Below are 25,459 nucleotides of genomic sequence, written 5' to 3'. Positions count from 1 at the left end.
TCGGTCCCTCGCCTCTGAAAAAGCCTGCACCAAAATCCCCTTCCTACCGCTCGTTTTCATCTTCTGAATCCCTCTAACGTTTGTTTTTGTGTACAGGTGACCTGGTGTCCCGAGCCATGCACCACCTACAGCCACTCTACATGAAGAATCACAACAATGGGACTCCAATCCACCAGAAGAGCAGTGTGATTCACTGGGCGCCCGAAGCCATCTACACACTGTGTTATTTCATGCACTGCCCTCAGATGGAGTGGGAGAACCCCAATGTGGAGCCGTCCAAGGTTACTTTGCAAACGGAGAGGTGAGAAACAAACACAGTGAGGAGATTTAAAGAGGACGTCTGTATTCCTTTATAATAAACTACCACACGGATCCTAAAACAAGTAAAGTAAAAGGACGATGAAAGGATCTGACTCACAGGTGTTGTCTGTGTATCCAAAGCCTGGTTTAGTGCCATATAACTCTATGATTGTCCAAAAGCTCTTAAAAAAGCATCAAGGAGCCAAACTGTTATTGCACTGGATGATATGTCGCTTCTCTAACCTCAGCCTGGGCACTGTCATACATTTTGAGATAATTCTACAACAAAGTTCTGCTGCTGTAAATAGCGTATATTGCGCAAATAACATATCAAATAAGTATTAACTTATATCTAATGATTGTCACTGTTTAGGTGATTACTAAAATATTGTGACATAAGACTAATACATTGTTGGTTTCATTACAGACATATATACAGTAGAACAACTCGCCTTCAACACTGTGGTTTGAACCAGGAACACTTACAACAAAACGCTGAAACCAATAAATGATTTCATGAACACAATCTTATGGGACGACAATCATTGGAAGAATTGCTCTAATAAATCAAACATCCTACACGTGGTGACTTTAAAGCAGCTTCACTCAGCATCTTTGTATGAACAGATCACGTCTGTGTGAAAGAGGTCTTTTGTACTGATGAACCCACGTCAACGTTATGGTATCTCCACTCTCGTCAGTGTCTGCTATAGTTTTCAGTGAAAGAGACTGTAAAGTTACTTAACCAGCACCAGCTAGCACAGAGAGTTAGTGACTAGTTGGTGAACATAGTGGAGCTACAGAACCAAATAGTATCCTCATGAGGTGGTGGAGACCAAAACTGGAGCTAAAAGAGTTTAAAGATTGGCCTCACCGTCTTCAGGAGGACATGATTCCATAAAGATGGTTTGCTCCATATCGGCTCATTTCTGCCTTACCCAAGAAGTAGCATAAACTGACATAGGGAATTTATCTCAGCCTCCGTAGAAGCTGAGAAGGCGATAGTCATCAACACTGTGGCCCAGCTTTAAGCATGTGACTGACAGAAATATATACATCTCATGTTTTCACAAGTGGAACAATAAGCAAGTAAGAGCAGAAAGCAACAGAAACATCAGATAATGAGAAAACGTCGCACCAGTAATAGAAAACATTTTTCAGGTGCCGTTTTCGGTCAAGAGGAAAAGATGCAGTTTCTAGATAAAAACATGGTTATTGTAAAACAAGGTAAAGTCACAGAAGCGTGCGGCATTGACTTATTCATCAGACCCCTGCACCTTGTAAAGTGGGACAGTAAAAATATTAAACCTTTAATGCTCACCGGGACAACGATAAAAGAAAACCATGGGACCACAATATGAAAAAGTGAGAACTGCATTCGGTTATCCACAGCTCACTCTCACTCCTGCATCTGTCTGGCTTTTCACCTCGGCGTATAACTTTATAGACACCAGATGTTTTTCCTCTGGACGGAAAGCACGGTTTTATATAAGTGAATTGTCGACTCGCTGGCTACTTGAGCGAGGCCTGCGGGTGACCTGAGGAGCGGCAGGAAGGAGCGTGCACAGACATGTGCTCAGGCAGTATCGATAATTACTGCCACTGACGTAGTGGGACATTATCGGGCGGCAGCTGCAACTGTGCTGGTGACTTACAGGCTAATGACATAAGGATTAGACAATGTTTCCGTTGTATTAATTCCCTCGATCCTTCATCCTGGAGTTTTTGGACACTTAGTCCGAAAAGCACAGAACCCTCCACACATGAGGCGACTTCTCTGCTGAGTTTATGAGCTGTTTCTCTTTTTCTATTTCGTCTTTGTTTCACTGATCATATTCCACTGCGGCGTTTATACCTCGAGCTGTTCAGTATTTCCTACAGTTTGGGTAAAAGCCCTTGTCAGATTGCGGCAGAGGTGGGAAACCGTCCTGACAGTTGAGCCTGAGCAGTCCTCCTCCGGGGCTCCAGGCTTTATCGCCTGCAGTGGAGCGACTTATCAGCTAATGTGTGTCCCCGGTGTCCGACTCACGTCTGCTTTAGCTCTAATCACCGTTTGTAAAAAAAAAATCCCATTCATGCGTGTTGGTTTTAGTCATATTTAAGCACAGTACCAGAGCCAAAATTAGGCAGAGCGCTGAGGCTGCAGCAAACTCTCTGTGTCAGGACTTTACTGGGATTCTTGAAGGGGGCGCACATGGAAACAGACCTTGAACTGCTCGTGACCCCTGGCGTTTCCTTTGGGCTTGTGAGAGAACGTATTGCCGCTATACGTTCCCTGCCTCTTGATTAGGTGTTCTCCGTCTTTAATAAAGTCTGTGGAACCAATAACAGCGCTCGGCTGTAAGTCAGGCTACTTTGAAGTGAGTCAACTAAAAGGCTTTTTCTTTTCCTCCAGGATCAAACCATTAATAAAAGATCGTCCCATTAACTCGGAGTAATACTGATGGGTGATAGATTAACGGTGATTGACAGATGTGGGCCGAGGTTGTGTCAAAGGCAGAGCAAAGCATTAACACACCCTTTGTAAAGTGATGTAATCCCCGGAGGAGCAGATCAAGTCTCAGACAACACACACATGACCAGCATACGTTTTGTTTCTCCTCCAACATATTATTAATGCTAATCTGAATAAAGGTTCGGAATAATACAAAATTAATTATAATTAAATTAAACATATTTTACGCACAATAGTCAAATCATTTAGTTTGAAAATGGAAAATTAAGCATTTTAATATGCCTGCATGCAAATTAACACATGAGCAATGAATAACATCCTCCATAATGTGTTACAATTGTTATCATAAGGAATTCAATTTCTCATTATTATATATGTTTTTTCATTTTGCATGAATAATAGAAAGTCCTATGAAAATCACGCTGCTTTTTGTTTCCATACTGGACAGAGCGTCGGTGTGTTTCTGCATAATGTGTTTGTGAAAGCTCATTGTATAGTTTAAGTGACTAAAGTGTGTATTTATAGCCACAACATGCTTTCAGTACAGTAAAGAAGGTCAAAATGTAGCATCATGCATATGTATCTTCATGCATATGGATTCCATGTGGCTGCGGTAAACACTGGAGGAGGAGGAGGAGGAGGAGGAGGAGGAGGAGGAGGAGGAGGAGGAGGAGGAGGAGGAGGAGGAGGAGGAGGAGGAGGAGGAGGAGGAGGAGGAGGGAGAAGGTGGGCACTCGTGTGATGGTGATTTCCTGCTTCTGTCAAAGCAAGAAAAGAAAAAAAACAGTCAACCTTTACTGTAGCAGACAGAAATAAATGCTCTTTGTTGAAGTGCTATACTACATCCCCCCCCCCAACTATCCATTACGTTCACAGATAGCACCTCAATGTTTATAAGACATTATAACGTCATGCAAAATAGATAGAAAACAGAGCAACACATATTTATTTTAATTTAAGCCAGAAGGTCCCAGTTAGATGCAATATCCAATCTGCCACTGAGTCCTGGTCGAGATGGGCAGTAGATGAGATATATAAATAAAAACTGTTCAATTCAATTCAGTTTTAGATGTATTGGGCCAAATCATAACAAACATTGTCTCAAGGCACTTTGCACAGTCAGGTCAAGACCTTCAAATCCTAAACAGGGACAGATAATACACAAAAAGCAGAGTGAAGCACGGCGATCAGACTGAAGCACAAAGCAAACAGCAATATATGGGATTCGATGGCACAAATGCAGAATGGAAAATGTTAAAATCAAAAGAAGACCTTGTTAAGCAACATAATGATGATGTAAGTCGTCTGAGCCCGAGTGAGACTCTCTACAGCTTCAGGTCTGCAGAACAAAGTCAAGACGAGTAAAGTTTCTATTGCTCTGATCTGTGGTTTATCAAATGATCTCCCTCTCAGTTCAGATTCCCCTCACATCAAAGCGCGTCTCTGTAATAATCTGGATCCTCCAGTCGGAGTTCATCCTGTTCTCAAACATCTGCTGCGCTGGGAACCATCACTACAGTAACATATGCAAATTCTCTATTAGGCGGATTTTCCATGGAAGTGCCTGAGCACATTAAGTACCCCAGTGTGATTTGACTTCACTGTGTGTGTGTGTGTTTGTGTTGTGGATAGAACATGTGCTTTCATCTCCCCCTACAGGCCCTTTCTGGTGCTGCCGCCTCTGATGGAGTGGGTGCGCGTGGCAGTGGTCCACACGGAACACAGACGCAGCTTCTCTGTGGACAGCGACGATGTCCGGCAGGCGGCCAGGCTGCTGCTGCCTGGAGTGGACTGTGAGCCCAGGCAGCTCCGGTACGGCTGCATGAACGCCCCCCCCTCCCCTCCCTCTCCTCCCTCTCCTCCCATGCCTTTAGGCCGCAGAGCGTGTGTGTGCGGTTGATCTGCACATCACAACACCAGCAGGCATGGTGTACTCACAAGTGTACTCACATGCAAAACACTCATAATCAGTTAAATGAGCAAGAGGGGATACGTGCGTTTCTCAAAAACACGCACCCCCCCCCCCCTCTCGGTCTGGATAAATATGGCTTGTCAGGTGTTCAGAGGAGATGTGGCGCATTGTAAACACTCTAACGAGTCGACTTGCGCTGTGAATCACTCTGTGTGCTCTGCCCTTCAGAACGGATGACTGCTTCTGCGCCTCGAGGAAACTGGATGCCGCCTCCACCGAGGCAAAGTTCCTGCAGGACCTGGGCTTCCGTATGCTCAGCTGCGGCCGCACGGACCTGGTGAAGCAGGCTGTCAACCTGCTCGGGCCGGATGGTATCAACAGCATGAGTGAGCAGGTTAGAGACACAGGCAACGTGCCGCTTTAAATAATGCATAGGCAGGCACATTTACACGAGCACACATCGATACGGCTACAAACACACACACTCGTACACAGCCTGTCGAGAAAGTTTCATTTGCTTTGTTAAACTGTGGCTCCTTCACCGGTGAGCACCGTGCAGATCGTACATATTCAGACTTGGATTTGTTTTGTTCTGCAGCTCGGAGCTCTGCATTATACTGTGACTATCACAATCCAGAGCAGTAAATCGTCAGGGGATTTCTACAAGTGAAACTGAAATGATTTTCTATTGGAAAATGAACTTTTAGTTTGGGCCGATCAAAGCAGAAAGTCTGGTACGGTGTGTTTCTCCCACAGAGGCTGAGCCGGCGCCCTTTACGGCCTCAGAGGAAATATTGACTTATATCTTGTCCTTTAAAACTTTGATCAATAGCAGATTACTACTCTCATCACACTCCAGGTCCTGGGAGTCCGAGTGTCAATTATACAAGTTTAGAACTGAGCAAAAGTTAAGCCAAAAGTTTATTCTCAAAAACTTAAGACACAGAGTTCAACTTATACACAAATGACCGAGAAGGTAAATGTTTTATTACCTCTGGTGCAAAATGAAGGAGTTTGATGTTCCTCTGTGTCTGTGTCACTTCTGAAGGGGATGACCCCGCTGATGTACGCCTGTGTCCGTGGAGACGAGGCCATGGTGCAGATGCTGCTGGATGCCGGGGCCGATATCAACAGCGAGGTCGGTGAAAGAAACAAGTTTTTCACTGCAACATTCTGGTGTCGACACTCTGGGAGAATCGATGTCAAATAAAGGAAAAACAATTGCGATGTAAAACCACATGCGGCAGAATGTCTGCATTTCCTTTCCCAGAAACAACAATAGAAATATCTGTTTTTCATCATGACATTGATCCCCCCCTGTGATCGTCACATGCAATTTTACTGGGAGACGTCTGATTTGTGCAATATATCAAAGAGAGGAGGAGGGGTGGGGGGTCTACGACAGTTGAGAAGTGTTGACAGGACTTTGCAGCCTTCAGTTTGTACAGCGTGATATATGAAATGTCTCAAAAGGATAGTAATATGTATCAGTGTGTGTTAGTATTTGTAGTGTTGAATAGGAGAAAAAATAAACATCAATTCAGTTTTATATGATTGTTTGTTCTCTCCCATGTGACCGGTTGGCAAATGTAAAAGACCTAAAGATCACGAGGCCCCGACACCTGCCTCACGACTCAGAGGTCTGTGGCTCAGTCGATTTTGTTTAACCACTAACGGAAAGAAAGAGAAAGTGACAACGATCGCATGGCTGAAAAACAAAGTGAGTCCCTCACAGACTCTGGAGAGAACCCGGCTGGCTTCCTTCCACTGAGCTCAGCTGAGGTGGGTCAGTCCAGGCCTCGTGATCCCGGTCGTCGTTAGTCAAGCTCGGCCACAACACGTCCCATCAGCCCTTTGTGTCCGATTTGCCAAACACAAAGCGCTGTTCACTAACACGACTAACAAGTCCCACTTTCATTTTCATTTCATGCTCCTGTTTTTAAATGTGAACTGTTAAAGATGACTGTTTTTTGACTGTGATGTTTGCAAACACCTCAAAGTGAATCATGTTTTCTAAATTCTCTTTGAGATCAAATCTTTTTCATTAACACCAGTATTGCTCCCGTACTCCCCTGAGACTGTTACATCTCTTCCACTGTTGTCCCTGTACATTTAATACCTGTGCAGTGGGTGCAGGTAAGTATTTCATTAAATCAAACTGTTAGTTCCATGCTGTATTTTACAACAGAGTACAAGGGCCAAATAAAGTTACAAAAAATCAGAGATTATCAAGAATAACGTTATTACATTACAACAATAAAGTTGTGATACCCCAAAAATAAGTAAAATTATCGGGGAAAAAGTCATAATCTTACAAGAACATAGTCATACTATTAAAGAATTGAGTTGTGATTTTATGAGAATAAAGTCATATTATTAGATAAAGTCGTACCTTTATTATAAAGTCATAACTTTATGGGGAAAAAATTGCAATTTTACAAAAATATTGTCGTAACTTTACGAGAAAATGTATTTTATGAGAATAAAGTCCTAATTTTACAAGAATAAAGTCTCAACATTTTCAGAATAAGTGGCGGTCGACTGTGATGATATCATTGGTTACAGCTGCTTGATATTGAAGAGGGTTATTTTTTTGGTTGCTAATCAAAATTTAGCTAATAAAAATTCTTAATCCAAAATGAGTGGAAAGCGGGCTCTCCCTGGAACTCATATCCAAAGAAAACAAATTTTCTTTTATTCTCGCAATATAATGTCTTTATCTTTCTTGTTAAATTATGACTTTATTCTCCTTATATTATGACTTTCTTCTAAATTATGACTTTCTTCTTAATGCCAACTTTATTCTCCTAATCTTCAATTATAATTTTTTTATTAATGGCCCTCATGCTCTGTCCCAGTATTTCAAAGTGTCACTGAATCATCCTGTCTGCGTGTGTCTCTGCTGCGTCCTCCCTCTTTTCCCTGGAAGCAGCCTGAGGAGCCATGTTTGCCTTTGTGTTCTGCTCGTGTGCGTGTCTCATGTATGTCACGCTTTCATTTGGCTCATAGTTGTTCATCTCATCCTGACCAGAGAGAGATGAGCCTTAGAGAGGTCAGGTCAGAGCCCAGTCAGTGGAGGGGTGAAGAGAAATCGGGGTGAGACCATTAGGACGAGGCTCGAAGTGAACAGATCAATCCCTGGTGTTCATTAGAAGGTGAACACGGAGACAGGATGTCCTCTGCAGCCCCGGGGGTTCCCAGTTAATTACTCTCCTGTAGCGCTTCCTGTCCTGCCTGTCTCCCCCCCCCTGCAGCTGCTTGTCTTGTGCTCCATAAGCCATGTAGTAGTTTTAATGGCTTCGTATCTCTCTCCCTTACCTTTCTGCTCCATCCCCTACCTACCCGACCCCACCCACCTGTGTCCCCTCCCCAGGTGCCAAACTCAGTGCACAGGCACCCCTCAGTCTTCCCCGAAACGCGGCAGGCGACGCCCCTCACGTTCGCCGTGTTACACGGACACGTGCCCGTGGTGCAGGTAGTGACGTCCTCCTCTCACCTGTGATTCTCTCCTCACGACCTCTCTCTGTGCCTCAGCTCACGGTCGGTCGTCATTGTCATTGTCTGTCATCAGAGCTTCTTGGTGGTGATGATGAGAATGTCCCTCCGCTACGAGTTTTCTCCACTTTCTATCTCTCTCTCTTTCTCTCTCTTTTTATTTCCTGAATTATTATTGAGATGCTATTTGTGAGATTTTAATCTTTTCATCTTTAAAGAGGCAATTTGCCAAGTGGCTGTTTAGATCTGAGCTTTTATGTGGCGTGTAGCCTCCTCTTGGCCATTTGTGTTTTTGTGCAAATGGATCAGAGTCCATTAAGTGAGTGGAAAGAGGAAAACACAGCTGTCTAATTGTTATTGAACTCATTTCATTAATTCAGTTTGCCCCCTGAATGATTTGTCCATTGGCCTTGGAATCATTCGATTCTAAATGGAAAGTGTTTAGGCTGTGTACGATCACTGTGATGTCTCTGAGGGAAAAAAGAAAGGATGAAGTTGGAAAGATTAAAATTCAGGGTGAAATTATGAAATGTTTGCTATTCCCAAGATGTTAGATGTTAGTTTAAAGTTTGAATTAACAGTAAAACATATTTGTAAGACTCTTGAGTCTTTAGACTCTTTAGAAATCACATTTCGACTCATAACAAGTTACTATGGCATTTACTTCTAAAAATATAAGCTAGCATTGAGACAGTATTTTGACATTTTGTGAGATAAACTTTCACACCATAGAACTAAATATAGTTTTACAGGGCCTCATATTTATAAATGCAGATGTATGAGTGTCCTCCAATGACTGAATATAAAGATTGTTGTTGTGGAGCTCAGCGTCAAGTGTCATGTTTCATCAAATTATTTAATTAATTCATTAAAACCAAACTAACTGCAAAAATCAACATTTACACAAACATCAGTTTGATAAGAATCGACTAAAATCACTGCAGCCATCTTTGAACATTTTTTATTTGACATGTACTTAGAATTTTTTGTTTGGTCTATGTCCCAACTGCTAACATGGAGAAAGCAGAGTAACTATACTTCAGCCAGCCACTAGAAGGTGCTCAGGATGTTTTGGCATCTTTATTTACAGTCATACTTTATGAAAATAAAATAAGCATCTGCAGAACAATAGAATTAGTGAAAAGTAAAGGTCGTATAATTCCAGGCAGCTTAGCAGCATTCAAACAGTCACAGCTATAGATTTCTTCATTTAAACCAGCATCAGACAGGAGAAGCTCAGATTTACCCACCTGGCTCCAAACTGGCGCATTAGCCCGACTGACTCTTCCTCCTCTCCTCTTCCTCCTCTCCTCTTCCTCCTCTCCTCTTCCTCCTCTCCTCACCCTCCTCTCCCCGTCTAACCATCCCTCTCTCTCCCATCATGCCCCTCTGTGTCCCCGCCCGACCTCTGCAGCTGCTGCTGGATGCCAAAGCGAACGTGGAGGGATCCCTGCAGGACGGGATGGAGAACTACACAGAGACCCCACTGCAGCTGGCTGCTGCTGCAGGTACAGACAAACAACGTGACCCCCCCCCCCCCTCCCCCTCCTGTCCCACTGATAACAGCTGATAACAACACCTGACTGTCAGCAGGCTCATTGGCTGAGTTACGGCTTCACAGGCTCATCTATCCTGGGGGCTTGGAAAATAAAGACAAAGAGAGGCATGCATGCAGAACAAATGATCCAACGTTTGCCTCACTCTCATCCGTCTCTCTGTCCCACTATGTCTCACTTTGTTTCACTCTGCTTAAATCATATAGTGTCTGTGTGTATATAAACATGTCTTCTTCATGCACAGGTAACTTTGAGCTGGTGAGTTTGCTGCTGGAGCGGGGGGCCGACCCCATGGTGGGGACCACGTACCGTAACGGCATCTCCACTGCACCTCACGGAGACATGAACTCCTATAGCCTGGCAGCAGCTCACGGACACAGGTTACACACACACAGACACACAACCAGACACACACACACACACACACACACATCCATGTTTTTTTTGTGCATAGATTTGTTTGTCTAACTGATGCTCACAAAACAAATAAAAAATAGGAAAAGAACGTGCACCTTTGCTTGATAGATGTATTTTAAATATAGTCATAAACATACATATAATTTCTATATATACTATATAGTATATGTTAATGATGCATTGAATAAAAATAAATTAAAATGGAAACTAAAGTGAAGTTAAGATAATATAATCAAAACTGCTTTTACACTGTCTTAATCTTAATGATCCTTGCACTGTATTCCATTAGTTTTTATCTGATGTGTAATTTCCTCCAAAGCTCGTACACAGCAGTCACGTCTGTCTAAAAATCAACTTTATTTGGCAATTTACAGGAAATATAAGCCAGTGAATTAAAGAATGGACAGAACCTATCCCATGAATGAGGATTACCAATTTATATTTCATCCAGTTTTCACAAAAGGCCACAAGAACCAGGAACAAGAAGCTTGCCTTTAGGGGAATTTAACCAATAAAAAAATGTATTTCTCTGGAAATGCACCATTAGATAAAGAACATTGTTTCTGCACACAGGCTCTAGTTATTTATAGAAATGAGTGAAATGGGTGTAGACTATTAAAAGACATCCTGTGTTCCCTCATCGCTCATTCATGTCGCAGATTGTTTATCCTACCGACTCTTTGTCAGACTGCAAAGACACTTGATTGTCTATTTGCATAAAAGGAGCATTTTCTTCTTGAAGGATTTTTCATTGTTGATTGATTTGCATAGAAAAATGTGTTTATCTTGCTATACTTGATAATCAATTCATCATTTTATGCAGGAATAAATATCAAAGCTGCAAGGCTGAGAGATGCAGATTACCGATTAGCCTATCACAGTAATGAGTGGAACTCAATCACTGTCATATCAATTTACTTATTTTTCTACAACTGTGCCACTTATGGAGACTTACAACAACAAACATTTGAAAATCAGTCATTATCCAGGCTCCTGTAATCTGTGCACATCGATCAAACTAAACTTTCGCCTCTCTGTCTGTGCCTCTCTTCTTCTAGGAACGTGTTCCGTAAGCTCCTGTCCCACACGGAGACGGGGAAAGGCGATGTCTTGTCCCTGGAGGAGATTCTGGCCGAAGGTTCAGACCTGGAAGGAAGAAGTGCGTCTCAGATTGACCTGATCCGGTCGGGGAAGGCCAAACTCAAAGCCCTGAAAGAAGCCATGTATCACAGCACAGAACACGGACACGTAGACATCACCATAGATATACGGAGCCTTGGTACGTTTCTGTAAACACTATCAAACACGTGCATGTATTTTCTACAGTGTCATATTGTGTTTTCAGCTTTCATTCCTCCTCTGTGCGTGTTTGTGTGTGCTTCATGTGTGTTTCTGTCTGTTTCCCCCTTCCAGGCGTCCCCTGGACTCTTCACACCTGGATGGAGTCTCTGCGGACGTGTTTCCACCAGCAGCGCCGACCTCTGATCCAGGGTCTCCTGAAAGAGTTCAGCTGCATCGAGGAGGAGGAGTACACCGAGGAGCTGATCACGCACGGCCTGCCTCTCATGTTCCAGATCCTCAGGGCCAGCAAGGTACTGTGAGGACTCACTTTGAGGCAGAAGTGAAGGAAGTACTCTAACATTTCACTGAAGTAAAAGTACCAAAAAATAGACAGAATTGTACTGCAGCTGTTGGAGGCTGCTCCAATATTGAGGAGGAACTCATTTCAGAGACAGATAAATATATATTTTGGCAATGATTCCTGATATGTTGTTATCCAACTCTGTATGTCAGAGAAATGTAATCAAGGCTTTTTTACAGTTTAACCAACCACTTTATTATATAGAACTATGATAACAAACAATACAACCAAATAGATAGAACTTGAAAAATAGATATAAATAGATATACTTAAAATGTATACCCAAATGTAAGTCCAGTTCAGGCTTTTTTACTTCGTACACTGAAGTACATAGCAAAGTACTTTGTCACATTCCACCACTGCTTTTATTTGTATCCGTCCTGTTCACTGATCCCAGCTTCATCCTCCTCCTCTGTGTTTGATGGTTGTCATTAGGTAGTCAGGTCATCAGCTGCACACACACTGACGAAGCCCCAGAGGCCGACTCAATAGCAATTACCTAAAATGATAATGATTTATGATATTCCCCCACCCCCCAACCCCCGGCTCCTCTCAGCTGCGGCTCATTACAGTCGTGACTTTATCTCATTACTTAAGCTCGTGATCCTCTGGGTTTAGTTTTATCAAATCTAAAACAGAATCATTGTCCCGTCTGGCACCGCTGTTGGTTTTACCTTCTTTACCCCGGGCTGAGCGCATGAGTTTCTCTGTCAGTGCTGAGAGTGTAGAACTGTAGTGTACACACACACACAAACACACACACACACACACACACACACACACACACACACACACACACACACACACACACACACACACACACACACACACACACTCACTCACTTACAGCTGCTGTGTCGGTCCTTTTCTGTGTCTTGGCTGATGTATGATGGGGCCAGTGACCCTCCTCTCTATTAGGGACCCTTGACACTGTCTGTCTGTCCCACCAGGATGAGAATCTGCTGTCTCAGCCCACTGGAAACTTCATCCATCTACAGTCTATATCTATCAATCTATCTATCCATCTATCCATCTATCCATCTATCCATCTCTCTATCTATCTATCTATCTATCTATCTATCTATCTATCTATCTATCTATCTATCTATCTATCTATCTATCTATCTATCTATCTATCTATCTATCTATCTATCTATCTATCTATCTATCTATCTATCTATCTATCTATCTATCTATCTATCTATCTATCTATCTATCTATCTATCTATCTATCTATCTATCTATCTATCTATCTATCTATCTATATATTTATCTATCTGTCTATCTACAGTATCCATCCATCCATCCATCCATCCATCCACTGTATTGTGTTATTGATGGAGTAGGTGTAGCTGTTTGTCAGCATCACACTTCAGTAAGAGCAGGCAGCTCGTACACGTGGGGTTTGTATTGTTGCGCACTGCTGCTGCAGCAGAATGACATAGCCCCCCCTTTCCTCACACACACACACACACACACACACACACACACACACACACACACACACACACACACACACACACACACACAGTAGAAAGTTAGGTGTAAGACTAAGAACATCTCACTCTCCTGTCTCTCTCTCTCTCCCTCTCACACTCCCACACTAACTCGTCATAAATTCTCTGAGGAGCCGGGGGAGTAAGAAACGAGTCTGATACTCATCTGATCCTCGTCTGAGGTGTGAAATAGCTGCGAGAGTGAAGCTTATTGAAACATCTGCAGGAGCAGTGTCAGTGCTGAGCAGGATAAGAGGTTGAGGAACATTAACCTCGCTGATAATTGTGTTGGAGGATGTTTGCATTCAGAGAGAAAGAGTGTAACAGCATGTGCTTATGCTCTTGGACTCCTGAATGTTCCACACAGGGAAGGATCTGCAGAGCGGCTCTGTGCAGCCTGTGATGTGTTGCTGATCTGCGTGTGTTGTTGTCGTTGTTAGAATGAAGTGATCAGCCAGCAGCTGTCTGCAATCTTCACCCAGTGTTACGGCCCGTACCCCATCCCCAAAATGGTAGAGATCAAGAGGAAGCAGTCGTCACGTCTAGGTGAGACCCTGTCTTTATTTTTTTTTTTTCTTTAATATTGAAAAACTAAATGATTAAAGCAGCATAAATGGTGTGATGTAGTATTTTTAGTTGGCTGCTACCTGTATATAGGTTTACACTGCCAATACTGCCATCTAGTGTTCGGAGAGTTGAAAAGGAATGTACATTTACTGGTAATGTGTTCAGAAAGTTGGACGGCTATGCTTTTTTATGATTATCAGGACAAAGAAATGAAATTTTCCTGTTTTTTCCCCTTTCAGATCCTCACTTCCTGAACAATAAGGAGATGTCTGATGTGACCTTCCTGGTGGAGGGGAAACCTTTTTACGCCCACAAGGTTCTGCTCTTCACAGCCTCCAGCAGGTACTTGAACGCATCGGCTCTCAAAATATACAACTACCTCATTGAGATGAGATGTCAGAAAGCTGCATCTCCTCCGGCTGATCAATACGGTCATGTTTCCTTCCGCCACTGGGATGTAGAGAGGGCGTCCGTTTCACTCCTGTGTCATGTGACACTGACATGAACCAATCAGTCCTGTCACAGTGTGATCGAAGAGAAAAGACACGTCGGTCCAATGTGTTGTTGACTTGACGTCCTCAGAGGAAACATCAAACAAACTCCTATTATTCTGTATTATTCATGTTTTTTTTCCAATCAATATTAGAAACCTGAATAAAATAACTTGTTTTCCATCCAAGCTGATATTTTCTTTCTATTTTTTTTATCTTTCTCTCAAGGTTCAAATCTCTCCTGGCAAACAGACCTTGTGGTGAAAACACATGCATTGAAATCAGCAATGTTAAATACCACATTTTTCAGGTAATGTTGTATAATCAGACTTGTAAATGACACGTACAGCACGCTCTCCTAGTACTTCCTGTCTAATTGTGTACTATGTGTATATTCCTGTGTGTTTTTGCTTTCAGCTGGTGATGCAGTACCTCTACTTTGGAGCGACAGAAGCGATGCACATCAGGAACACTGAGGTTATGGAGGTTAGGCCTTTACTTTATTCAGTCCACTTATGAAATCAGATTTAAAATCACTAGATGCTGATTTTTATTTGCATCGTGAATATCACTCCCCTCTTTTTACATCAAGATCCATGAATTATACGGGATTATTGTTATCCTGGATACCTGTGGACGATAAATAATGCTTTTGTAATATGAGCTACTTGTGGTTTTGTTGCAGCTTCTGTCTGCAGCCAAGTTCTTCCAGCTGGAGTCGCTGCAGAGGCACTGTGAGATGATCTGCTCCAAGAACATCAACACAGAAACGTGTGTGGAGATCTACAACCACACCAAGGTGCAAACACAGTCAGACATTCACAGTGGTGCACAGGAAGAATGTGTTTTCAGTGCTCAGATAAAAACAAAAAACAAACCTTTCCTCCCCTTCCTGTGCAGTTTCTCGACGCCCCGGTCCTGTCGTCCTACATCGAGGGCTACTTCCTGAAGAACATGGTGATCCTGATCGAGTTGGAGCCCTTCAAGCAGCTGCTGTATGACGCACCTCCGGACAGCCCGGGCTGCGACATCCTGCAGGACCTGGAGAAAACGCTGGCCAACCGCATCCAGTCCATCCACCTGTCGTCCTCCAAGGGATCCATCGTCTGACCTCCCGACCCCCGACAGGAGCAGAGACTATTTACCGGAGACGTGACGCTGTACTGAGATCACGACGGGAAGAGAGAAAAATAGGACTCGTGATCCAATCTTTGTCTCTGTGAAGCTCATCAGTTGCTAATATGCTTCTTGTTATCTTAGCACAGATGGATCCAAGTCTGTCTGTCTGCCTCGTTGATGTCCGTCCATGCGACTGTCATAAGATCGCTGTGTCACAATTTGCCAATAACATCTTTTACTGTAACGAAGTCCAGCAGGAACCTCTCAGATTAGCGCGTTAGCTACGTGTGCTACATGTTGATAAACGCAGAGGAGGAGACGTGATGAGCCAACGAGGAAGAACTGCTGCCGTGTTGTGATTGTTTGCTCGAACATCTGGATCCATACAGAGTCATCAATTTGTGCATCTGTCAGTCACTTAGTATTATCTGTGCTGAATACTCCTTAAAGCCAAACTAGTAAAACAACTGACAACTATCTTTAATGTGACTGATGCAAAAAACAAGGGGGACTTTCGTCGGCTGACTGGGTCGGAAAAGAGGATTTTTACCTTCTTGGGCTCGACTGTGTACATATTGTTCATAAAAAACAGAGCTATTGATAATGTAAGTTAATGTACATATATATATCCACAGATGTTTTCTCATGCGTGTTGCGGTTGGATACGGCTGTAAAAAAACAAAAAAGCCTCATCTTGTAAAATATCTGTGTTTCAGTGTTGCATGTCAGAGGGATGACTGTGTTTTGGAATTTTTGTTTGTTTGAGCTGTTGGACGATCGCACCGAGCAGCTGCTGCCACGGCCGCGTGAGGAGAGTTCTGTCGTCAGCAAGGGTCTGTAACCGTGTCGTCACTTCATGTGTGAGAGGCTCCAGGGTCCGGCGACGTTACGCCCCCCGGGAGGAAGTGAAACCATACGACCTGTACATGTGTGACTTGATATATCTTTCCTCTATAAAGATTAATATAAAGAATGTTGTGGATCATCTGCTCTTTGACTCTTCTGCTGTAGTCTCTGATACGAAAACAACCGCAACAGGACATCTGATATTACCTTGTTTCTACCCCTGTCCACTTGTTTGTTGGTGTGTTTGTGAGAAAAATTAAGTAAAAATTTCCAGACGGTAATGTCCATTTTGGTGTGGACACTGATTTCTCAGGGACTGATTCATGAGTGTGTATCTTCCAATGAAAGAAAAGAGTCTATGAAACACTGAAGTCTACATTTCCCACAGTGAAAATCTTTTGTGTCGTTATATGAGACCATCTATCCATCCATGACGTCACTGCTTCCTCAGGGGTTATTTACTCAAATCTCTCAAAGCTCCTTGAGGAGCAAAGAAGATCCAACTGTTTCCAAAGGATGAGAAGAAAAAATGAAGCTTCACTGAACTTTTGCTTTAATTAATTTAAAAATTGTTGAAACAGTATCAAGGGCAAATACAGAGTAAAATGTGTGTTGTTGATATTTTTTTATATATTATCTTTGTGTGGCAATCATCAATCAATCAATCAAATTTTATTTGTATAGCCCATATTCACAAATCACAATTCGTCTCATAAGGCTTTAACATGGTGTGACATCCTCTGTCCTTAACCCTCAGCAAGAGTCAGGAAAAACCACTAAAAACCATTTTAACAGGTAAAATTACGTAGAAACCTCAGAGAGAGCCACATGTGAGAGATCCCTCTCCCAGGACGGACACAAGTGCAATAGATGTCAAGTGTAGGAAAACATCATCAGGATTAAAGTTTTTAGCAGCTATATGTCAAGCAGTCCTGCTGAAACGTGGCAAACACTTCCACAGCCATGACAAAGAGCCAGTGTCTGAGGATTACTCTGATTTCCTGCTTATGCTCTTTGTGAAACCAGAACTAGATATTGAGTATAGTGGGACAGTTTAATGGTGAGTTGTAAAACAAGTTAAAAAAAAGGAGGATCTGCTGACACCAGGGATTTTAAAAGTCTCAGACTCTCCTCACACAAAACTCAGATTACCGGCCTGTCGTTGTGCTCATTGTGTTGAAGTCTGTGTGATCATGATTTTCATTATTAGCATCATATAAACACTCAAACTGAGCAAAGATGGACTCAAATAACTGTTTGAAATATACTAAGACAACACCAAATACAACAGAGGTATTTATTATAATATATATTATAATTTGTGTAAAACTACAATCTCTCTGAACAGTGAACTTTTTAGCGTGTCTCCTTTGAACTAATGTTTTTTAACTAACTATTAACTACTTTTCAGCAATAAATCGTGTTCGGTGGTTGTGAGACTGAAAAGTGAGCAAGCAAACAAGTCATAATACAAGCGGAGAACATAAGCTTTATATGTGTGTGTTTATATATTACAGTATATTCAATTGTGTCACATCTAATCAGCGATGAATGCGTCCTGGAAACTGTTGCCACATATTCCTCTGTCTTCTGGAGAGATTAGAACAGCAAGGGACGGGGGTGACAGCCGTTGTTAAGGAGTTGCCATGGTCACCGCTGCCCAGGAACAATGTGGAGCTGAGAATGCTCCGCTCTGTTAAAGACTGAATGGAATCCTGAGGTGCACTTTGCATGTACACGCTTCATACAGTGACACAATGAACCCACACACAAGATGTCGTCATCCAAAAGGATTTTCGGGGGAGAGACTCTAGGTTTGAGGCTGAAACGATCCATCATCTTCATGTGGCTGCTTTGGCCCAGGAGATTGAGCCGTGAACATGTCTCTGTTGCCTCTTTTTCTAAAGCACTGCTGGGCATCTTAATTTACTGGGCTGTGAACTGGGAGGGCAGACATGAGGGGAGCTCCACAGGGGGACACACATTCACCATCACGCAGACAAAACCAACTGTTGATAATGGGATTTGTGTGATTTCCTCTTTGTGGCCACTTCGTTTCTCTTGCTAGGAAGTGGAATTTCCAAACGCACAACTCTGTGTGTTGTCATGCATGCAGCTCTGAGCCACTATTGTTCAGTTTTTGTGAGTAGGTTGATGTTCATGTGTGTGTGAGAGCACATAGGGGGGGGTAAAAGGGTGTTTGCCCTGCTCACTGTGCCCCCATCGCGAGCCCCTTCGTCCTCCCCTTGTTGTCATGCACAGGCTCTCTCTCTCTTTGGCACAAAGTGGGCTGGCAGCACAAGAGCCATGTGTTTCAGCTCCACGCTTTGAAGGACCTCAAAAACAAAAACTTTTCAGAAACTGTTTCTAAGAGACGTTGTGCAAAGAGAGGGAGAAGGACAGGGAGAGAGAGAGAGAGATAAAAGAGGAGGAGAGTGGGACTAAACGTGAGGGTAAGCGTGAGAGAGATGGGTCGCACAAGGAGCCGCATACAGAAAGAAGCCGTCTTCCATGTGGTGGTTTGATCCCAGCGGCTGAGGGACACCTTTGTTGGACTGTGTTTGCAAGAGACTCCAAAGCAGGTGAGTGTGGACGGAGCAATATGTGGAAAGTGAAGAAGTGAAGATGGAGGGGTCGACTCTCGGCTCCAGCAGAAAGAGGAGGGGGTTGTTTATTTGCTGCTGCGTCATAATTAGCCTGGTGACTCTTTTTCTCTGAGTTTGATCACATGGGATTTGTCAGGGACTGATTTTCAAGGCTAACACCAATTTGACTATTTTATGAACTAAACAATCTGATGACAAAACATCAATCAATATTTATTTTTTTTGCAAATAAAACAAATTAATGAGGATTTTTAAAAGTATGCATGCTTTTAAATTTTGACCAAGCTGTACTGGATTCGATATAAAATAGTAAACACACTTTCTTAATCAAAATATGATGTTATTATGTTATGTAAGTATGTTTTTACTTATTGGCTGAGTTAAACACTGGTAAATGTGTGATACTTTACTTTCCATCAATATATGGTGTCTAGTTGAGACCACAGAATCTGGAGAGGGGCTCAATCTATAAAGTTTTAGAATCACAAGAAGCTGTTTTTTTGTATGATGTTAAGTCTTAAGTTAATGTTTTTTAGTGTTTGTTATTTGTGCAAGGCCAGATTTAACTTTTTGTTATTGCCACTGTTTTAATTTAGTCTTTTATTTTATCCTGAGCTCTTTATTCACCAGCCACTCAGTATTGAAATCTCCTCTCTTCACTTCTTTGTTTGTTTTCTTCCTTTCCCAGAGGTTGGAATCCTCGCTGATCGTTTCCCATCCGATCCACAGTCGACCACCATTGCCTCAGAGATGCAGTGTGAGGACCTGTCAGCCAGAGATGAGTTCACCTACAGCCACATGCCCACCCTGGAGAGAGGTGGCGGCTCGCTGGGACGGCGTGGAGACAGGGGACTGGAGAGAAGGCCAGACAGGGGGGAGCGGGACAGACCCGAGCGGGACAGCTACACAGTGGACGTGAGGGCCAGTGACCTGCAGCTGGCCCAGCCGGAGCATCTAAAGCACCCCTGCTTCAGCTACAGGGCCTGGCTCTACAGTGTCCTCATAGGGGTGAGAGTGGAGGTGGTCAGGGAGACTTGAAGGAGGAACAGAACAGGATTTACCTTTTCTTTAAAGTCCAGAACACAGGATTTGAAAGGATTGGGGTTTTCTGGGGAGAGGAAAAATCCCAATCTTGAAAATTTTAGTGAGATGGCAATGAGAAATCTTGTTTTGTCCTTCCACATCCAAGCCACAGCAAACAACATGTCTTTCACACCTTTCTTGTTTGCTCGGGACCCTCAGAACTTTCTGTGTAGTCTGAACCAATATAACAGGTGTGAAAGGTTCCTCAGTCCACAGTCCACAACCAAGGACCCAAAACTGGTCTCTATCCATATTAGAAGCCATGGTTTGGTGCATTTGCAGTTTGTAAACACTTATTTGCATAGTTTAAAGTTTTTAACCAATTTGAGACAGAATTCTTAGAAGAAATACAAGCAGCTCGCTGGATTGATTCTTGTCTTCACCTCTGACCATATGTGTGAACTAAGAGGAAGTTCATTTTGCTGGTAACACAAAATTAAATTACAGTTTCAACGACCATTAAATTCTTTCATTCAATCGTTTTTCTAACTCTGTTGAGGTAGAAACCTCATTTACTATAGAGCTGAGTATAGAAAATAAAGAAAACATTCCAAGAAAACACAAATAAGTAAGACATAGTAATTAATACAGTACATACAATTTATTTAAAGCAAATGAATCAATTAAAAGAAGATAATGAGATTAAAACCTTAAATTGCCCCAAGGGTAAAAAAGAGTTGAGCTTTCGACAGTTCTGTTATTTCAGTAATACAATGAGGAAAAACTGGATGTGCCGAGCTCTGTAACAGTTGGCACCTCCAGAGTCATCCGGTTATCTGAGCGTGTTTGATGAGAAATGAACTGGTTCATTCAGTTTCTCCAGTCAAACAGAAACACTGCTACCGGCCAAACAGACAACGTGCTGTCATTAGATGCACGTCCGCCTACAAGGTCATCATCACCTAAGTGGGCGTCATCTCAAGGTAGATGACGCTCAAATAGGTGATAACGACAGGATAATAAAGTATTTAGTCCAGTCCCTGAATTGCAAAGTGAAACCAAATCTAACCACATCATACGTTTCAGTAAACTTTGGTCAAGACTTTCAGGTTCTGTCCCAAATAATAAAGTCTTTTAATATCAAAAGGAGACAAAATTAGGATTTAATCTGAGTAAATAAAAGTGGATACGTAACAGGGTTATTCCATCGAGATATGGGCATGTGTGAATTAAGATATATGCATTTTTTCAAGTGTGTGCATTAGCATGCAGATTGTTTTGCAGCCTCACCTGTTGAATGCATATATGAGCCATCTGTATTTGTCTCTGTGTGCATGTCTGTGTCTGTCTGTGTCCTCAGGGCAGTCTGCTCATCACATCTGGGTTCTCCCTGTACCTGGGAAACGTGTTTCCTGTTGCCATGGACTACCTGCGCTGTGCTGCGGGCTCTGTAAGTGACTGTAATCCAAATCACATTTACATTGCCTTTCTACCTTCAGCCTAATGAGTTGATAAACATTGCTCAGATTAGACTGTCGTGTCAAAACGGTATTTTTCCCACAGCCTCTTGCGTAGATTAATGCAGTTGCTCATTTGTTGTTGTTCCCAGGGTCTCCCTGCAGCCATCGCCAGTTTTGCCATCGCCAAGAACAGACATGTTGCAGTGAGTAAACAAGCACACCATTGGCTAAAGGGATAATTATGTTTTAATTGATTTTTAATTGAATTGCCTTATCCGTGTTTAAATCCAATGCAGGGAATTGTTCTGTTTTCAAGGTGTCAGATTTCCAGGTGGTCTATGTGTCAACGTTTGCAGTAACAACCACCTGCCTGGTTTGGTTTGGCTGTAAACTGGTCCTGAACCCCTCTGCTGTCAATGTGAGAGCTGCGTAATAACATGATGATGAGAACTGTCAGTCATTTCGCAGCAGATCAATGACTTCATCTGCAGTCGTGTTTCAGTCCTCCTGCTCTGCGTGTTCTCAGATCAACTTTAACCTCATCCTGATGATTGTGCTGGAGGTGTTGATGGCCAGCACTGTCATCCTGTCAGCCCGCTCTGCAGAGGACTGCTGCTGCCACAGGAAGGTGTGTGTGTGTGTTGTGTGCGTGTGTGTGTGTGCCTGTGTGAGTGATTGATGGCTTTTGTTCCCCCATCTGATACCTCTCCCCTCTTTCTCTCCCTTCAGCTCTCACTCTTCCACCCTAACTCCTCTCGATCTTTCATCCATCTTCCAGTCGGTGACATATGACAGACCTCTGGTTATAACGCCTGCAGTGTTCCCGGCACGACTCCTCAAAGCATATTCTGTGAGTAGCTTTCTGCTTCATTACATATTCTGCTACGGTGTGGTTCCAATTTGTCTCTTTATCAACCAATGAAGAGTGTCTCCACAGGTGATTGAAATGATTGTGGGGATCTCAGCTGTGTTCGGAGGCATCATTGCCCTCAACATGGACGCTTTGCTACCAGGTCCCTACTTGTCTGTCACATTTTTCTGGATCCTTGTGGCTGTAAGTTTTTCTTACTTAAGCATGTTTTTTATAATAACAGAGATTTCAGTTCAGAGTGATGACTAAAATGTCTTTTCTCATAACTGTCTGATCTTTATTCCTTTGCAGTGTTTTCCCAGTGCTATTGCAAGCCATGTTGTATCAGAATATCCCAACAAATGCCTGGTGAGTATAAGACAATACTGTTGCTCTTCTCAAAGTCCACTGATGCCAGAGTGATCTGCATTGGTACTGTTGGATTTTGTTTTGACACTGTAGACAATTAGTAGATTTAGGCAGTGGGTAAGTATCTCTGGTTCAGCCCTTGAATTGTTGTCCTCCTACCTCTCAGATAAGAGTCTCCCACTTTCTGTTGGTAACTTTCATCGGCCACTGGTGTGCCTCAAGGTTCCGTCCTGGATCCTTTTCAGTTTGCCTTGTTTATTGTTTTAATGTGTATTCTAAACAACTGCCTACATGCCAGATTATTTCCTAATACTCTTTCCGAATATTCATAAATTGCGTCACTACATTAATCTGTAATCTAGTTCTCTTTCCTCTTCTATTAAATCATCACTTCAAAACGTAGGTGTCACTTCAGATCAGGCACAGACTCATGACCAAGATGTTAAGAGTTTGATATATATATTTATAGTCTCTTAAGTCCCCTGATCAGGGTTTGTTGCTCCAGACTTTAAATATATATATATACATACAGTAAATATGTTTAGGTTTTCTCTTAATTTGAAATATATACTTCCTTTGGACTTAAGATATGTGGACAGAAAGGCAATAATAATTGATGGGATTTTATTTTGTGAAATCTATTTGTCCAATTCTTTTGTATCCTGAAGCACATTGTGATGTTTTGCTCTAAAAAGGTGCAATATGGATAAAATGACAACCTGAAATCTCACGAAGGATAAACTTTTGGTCCATATCTATATTCCTTGATCTATTATGCTTTGAACATTGTTCTCTTTCTCCTTGATATTTCTCAGGTGGAGGTGCTGATCGCCATCAGCAGTGTGACGTCTCCCCTGCTCTTTTCAGCCTCGGGCTTCCTCTCTTCAAGCGTGATCAGCTTCATCGAAATTTTCCTGTACGATGTGCCCACAGAAAAGGTGAGCTTAATGAAGTGTACATTTGCTGCATAATGCGATTTACAGGTTGCAGGATTTTTTTCTTCATCCTTTGCACCAGAACAATTCCATCTTGTCTGCATATGTGTTTCTGTTTCTATGTGATCCAGCAATCCTATGACATCCTGCTGCTGATTCTCATGGTGCTGCTGCTGGTGCAGGCAGTTCTGACTTCAGCCACTGTGGTGCACTGTGCCTCCTACAAGAGTCAGCTCCGCATGTGGGCTCCAGAGAGCGGAGAGGGCATGCCCATGCTGACCCATTACTATGAGGTGAGGCAGGGGAAACAGGAATTTGATTTCTCTCTCTCACCACTTCCAGCAAAAGATAGAGAAAGATATCTATCAATGTTGTAAAAGACACCAACACCAATATGTAATACTCCCCAGCTATGGCTCATGTAAATTGCATGTTAGTGTGAGAACATAAAAGTCAATGAGCTATTTCAAATTGAAAATGACATTGTGCTGCTCTTCACACTTGATTTATCTCCCACGTTTTTGTCACATTTCCTCTTCTACATTCCCCCTCTCTTCTCCTCCCTCTCTCCGTTTTGCTCCCTCAGCAGCAAGCGTCCAGTGGAGCGCAGGATTTTGACAAAGACAGAGCTTGGAAGGCAGTTGTGGTCCAAATGGCCCCGTGAGCAGACCTACTGTACTCAGAGAGGTTTGGATGAGAAGTGTAAAAACAAACTGTGTAAGCTCTAAGCACAAAGCAATCCCGACAGAGAGTTAGAAGGAAGATGGAAGATGTGTAAAGATGTTAACAGAGGAAAGAGGAGAATAATGGAAAGATGAGAATGAAATCAGAAAAGGAAAATAAACTGTTTTTATGCTTTTAATTGACATGTAATGTTTTTGATTAAGATCTTTTGTATTCTGTGTTTTTATGATTGTTGTCTGTTAGTGAGAAGCATCATTGAGAACATTTCTCTGCTGTTTAATAAACACACGTACCTTTAAACTGAAATAATATAGATACAATCAACAATTGCGTGTTTTTATCTTCAGTAACATAAAGCTGTTTAAATGCGCTTGAGTATTTTAAATGTTCATGTTTTGCAAAGAATATTTAACTTTGTTAAACTGTAAATACCTGAATTAATTCTCCTTTTAATGAATACAGTACAATAAGAAATATATCAGGGTTGTAAAGTAAGATGAAAAGCACATCAGTATGTGTAAGTACAATAAATCCAGCTCATTCTTGTCAGTATGTCTTTGTATGTATTTTTCTACCCATTCAAAGACTCCCTACTTACTTTACATTTACATGTTTATCACCTGCCTCTGGCTCAGTTTATTCTGAGGTATTAACCTGTCAGTGTCTGGTGATGATTTGAAACAACCAGCGATGCAACAGATCTGAAAACAGCTCATGAAAAACTGGTTTGAAAACAGACTTTATTCTCCACAGAGAACAATTACTTATCTCAACACTTGCATCAGTGTAAGTTATATATATTTTTCTTTCAGTAGGACTCTGTTTGTACTCTGGAGTATTTTATTACAGCAGAACATTTGCATTAACTGTCTTTTCATGAAAAATAAAACATCGTCATCAAGTATATACAGTGGTATGTGTCTATACTGCTTTTTGTCTTTTCCTGCTTATTTTATGTTGCTCATTCCATTAAATATCCAGGATACTAAATATGTCTCAGTGCCAGACTGATCCAAACAGACAGCAGATAAATATAGCTCTAATTGCCTCCATCCTAAATTTAACTTCCCAGGAAAAATTGTTTACTTGATATCCTTTTTTAGATGTGATGGTCTCCAGATGATTATTTTGTGCTTGCTTACTTCATCGAACCTCCACACTTGTGCTCGCTTCTTTTTAATGAGAATGGTGTTCTCATTATTGTTGTGCTCTCATTTATTTTGCAGTGCCAGTTTA

General features: G+C 42.2%; 2 protein-coding genes across 2 annotated transcripts in view; both read left to right on the top strand.

The window, feature by feature from the left end:
• Window positions 1-16,423, top strand: part of btbd11b (BTB (POZ) domain containing 11b) — a 76,800-nt gene extending 60,377 nt beyond the window's left edge. The window contains exons 3-17 of the mRNA XM_061077132.1: window positions 97-301; window positions 4,415-4,567; window positions 4,896-5,061; window positions 5,716-5,805; window positions 8,041-8,142; window positions 9,577-9,670; window positions 9,963-10,098; window positions 11,194-11,414; window positions 11,549-11,727; window positions 13,714-13,819; window positions 14,080-14,182; window positions 14,560-14,641; window positions 14,749-14,817; window positions 15,017-15,130; window positions 15,232-16,423. Of these exons, the coding sequence (XP_060933115.1) occupies window positions 97-301; window positions 4,415-4,567; window positions 4,896-5,061; window positions 5,716-5,805; window positions 8,041-8,142; window positions 9,577-9,670; window positions 9,963-10,098; window positions 11,194-11,414; window positions 11,549-11,727; window positions 13,714-13,819; window positions 14,080-14,182; window positions 14,560-14,641; window positions 14,749-14,817; window positions 15,017-15,130; window positions 15,232-15,441 (2,030 nt within the window). The 3' untranslated portion in view covers window positions 15,442-16,423. The remainder of the gene's footprint in view (window positions 1-96; window positions 302-4,414; window positions 4,568-4,895; window positions 5,062-5,715; window positions 5,806-8,040; window positions 8,143-9,576; window positions 9,671-9,962; window positions 10,099-11,193; window positions 11,415-11,548; window positions 11,728-13,713; window positions 13,820-14,079; window positions 14,183-14,559; window positions 14,642-14,748; window positions 14,818-15,016; window positions 15,131-15,231) is intronic.
• Window positions 16,424-19,652: 3,229 nt separating this feature from the next.
• Window positions 19,653-24,203, top strand: mlc1 (modulator of VRAC current 1). Its single transcript, XM_061076496.1, has 11 exons — window positions 19,653-19,910; window positions 21,286-21,375; window positions 21,535-21,588; window positions 21,702-21,803; window positions 21,912-22,013; window positions 22,164-22,235; window positions 22,323-22,439; window positions 22,548-22,604; window positions 23,420-23,542; window positions 23,671-23,832; window positions 24,126-24,203. Exons 1-11 carry the CDS (start codon window positions 19,653-19,655, stop codon window positions 24,201-24,203), a joined length of 1,215 nt encoding a protein of 404 aa, XP_060932479.1.
• Window positions 24,204-25,459: the final 1,256 nt, after the last annotated feature.

This window comes from Limanda limanda, chromosome 8 (assembly GCF_963576545.1).
Source record: "Limanda limanda chromosome 8, fLimLim1.1, whole genome shotgun sequence".
Classification (NCBI taxonomy): Eukaryota; Metazoa; Chordata; class Actinopteri; order Pleuronectiformes; family Pleuronectidae; genus Limanda; species Limanda limanda.
This window is presented reverse-complemented; position numbering and strand designations above follow the sequence as displayed.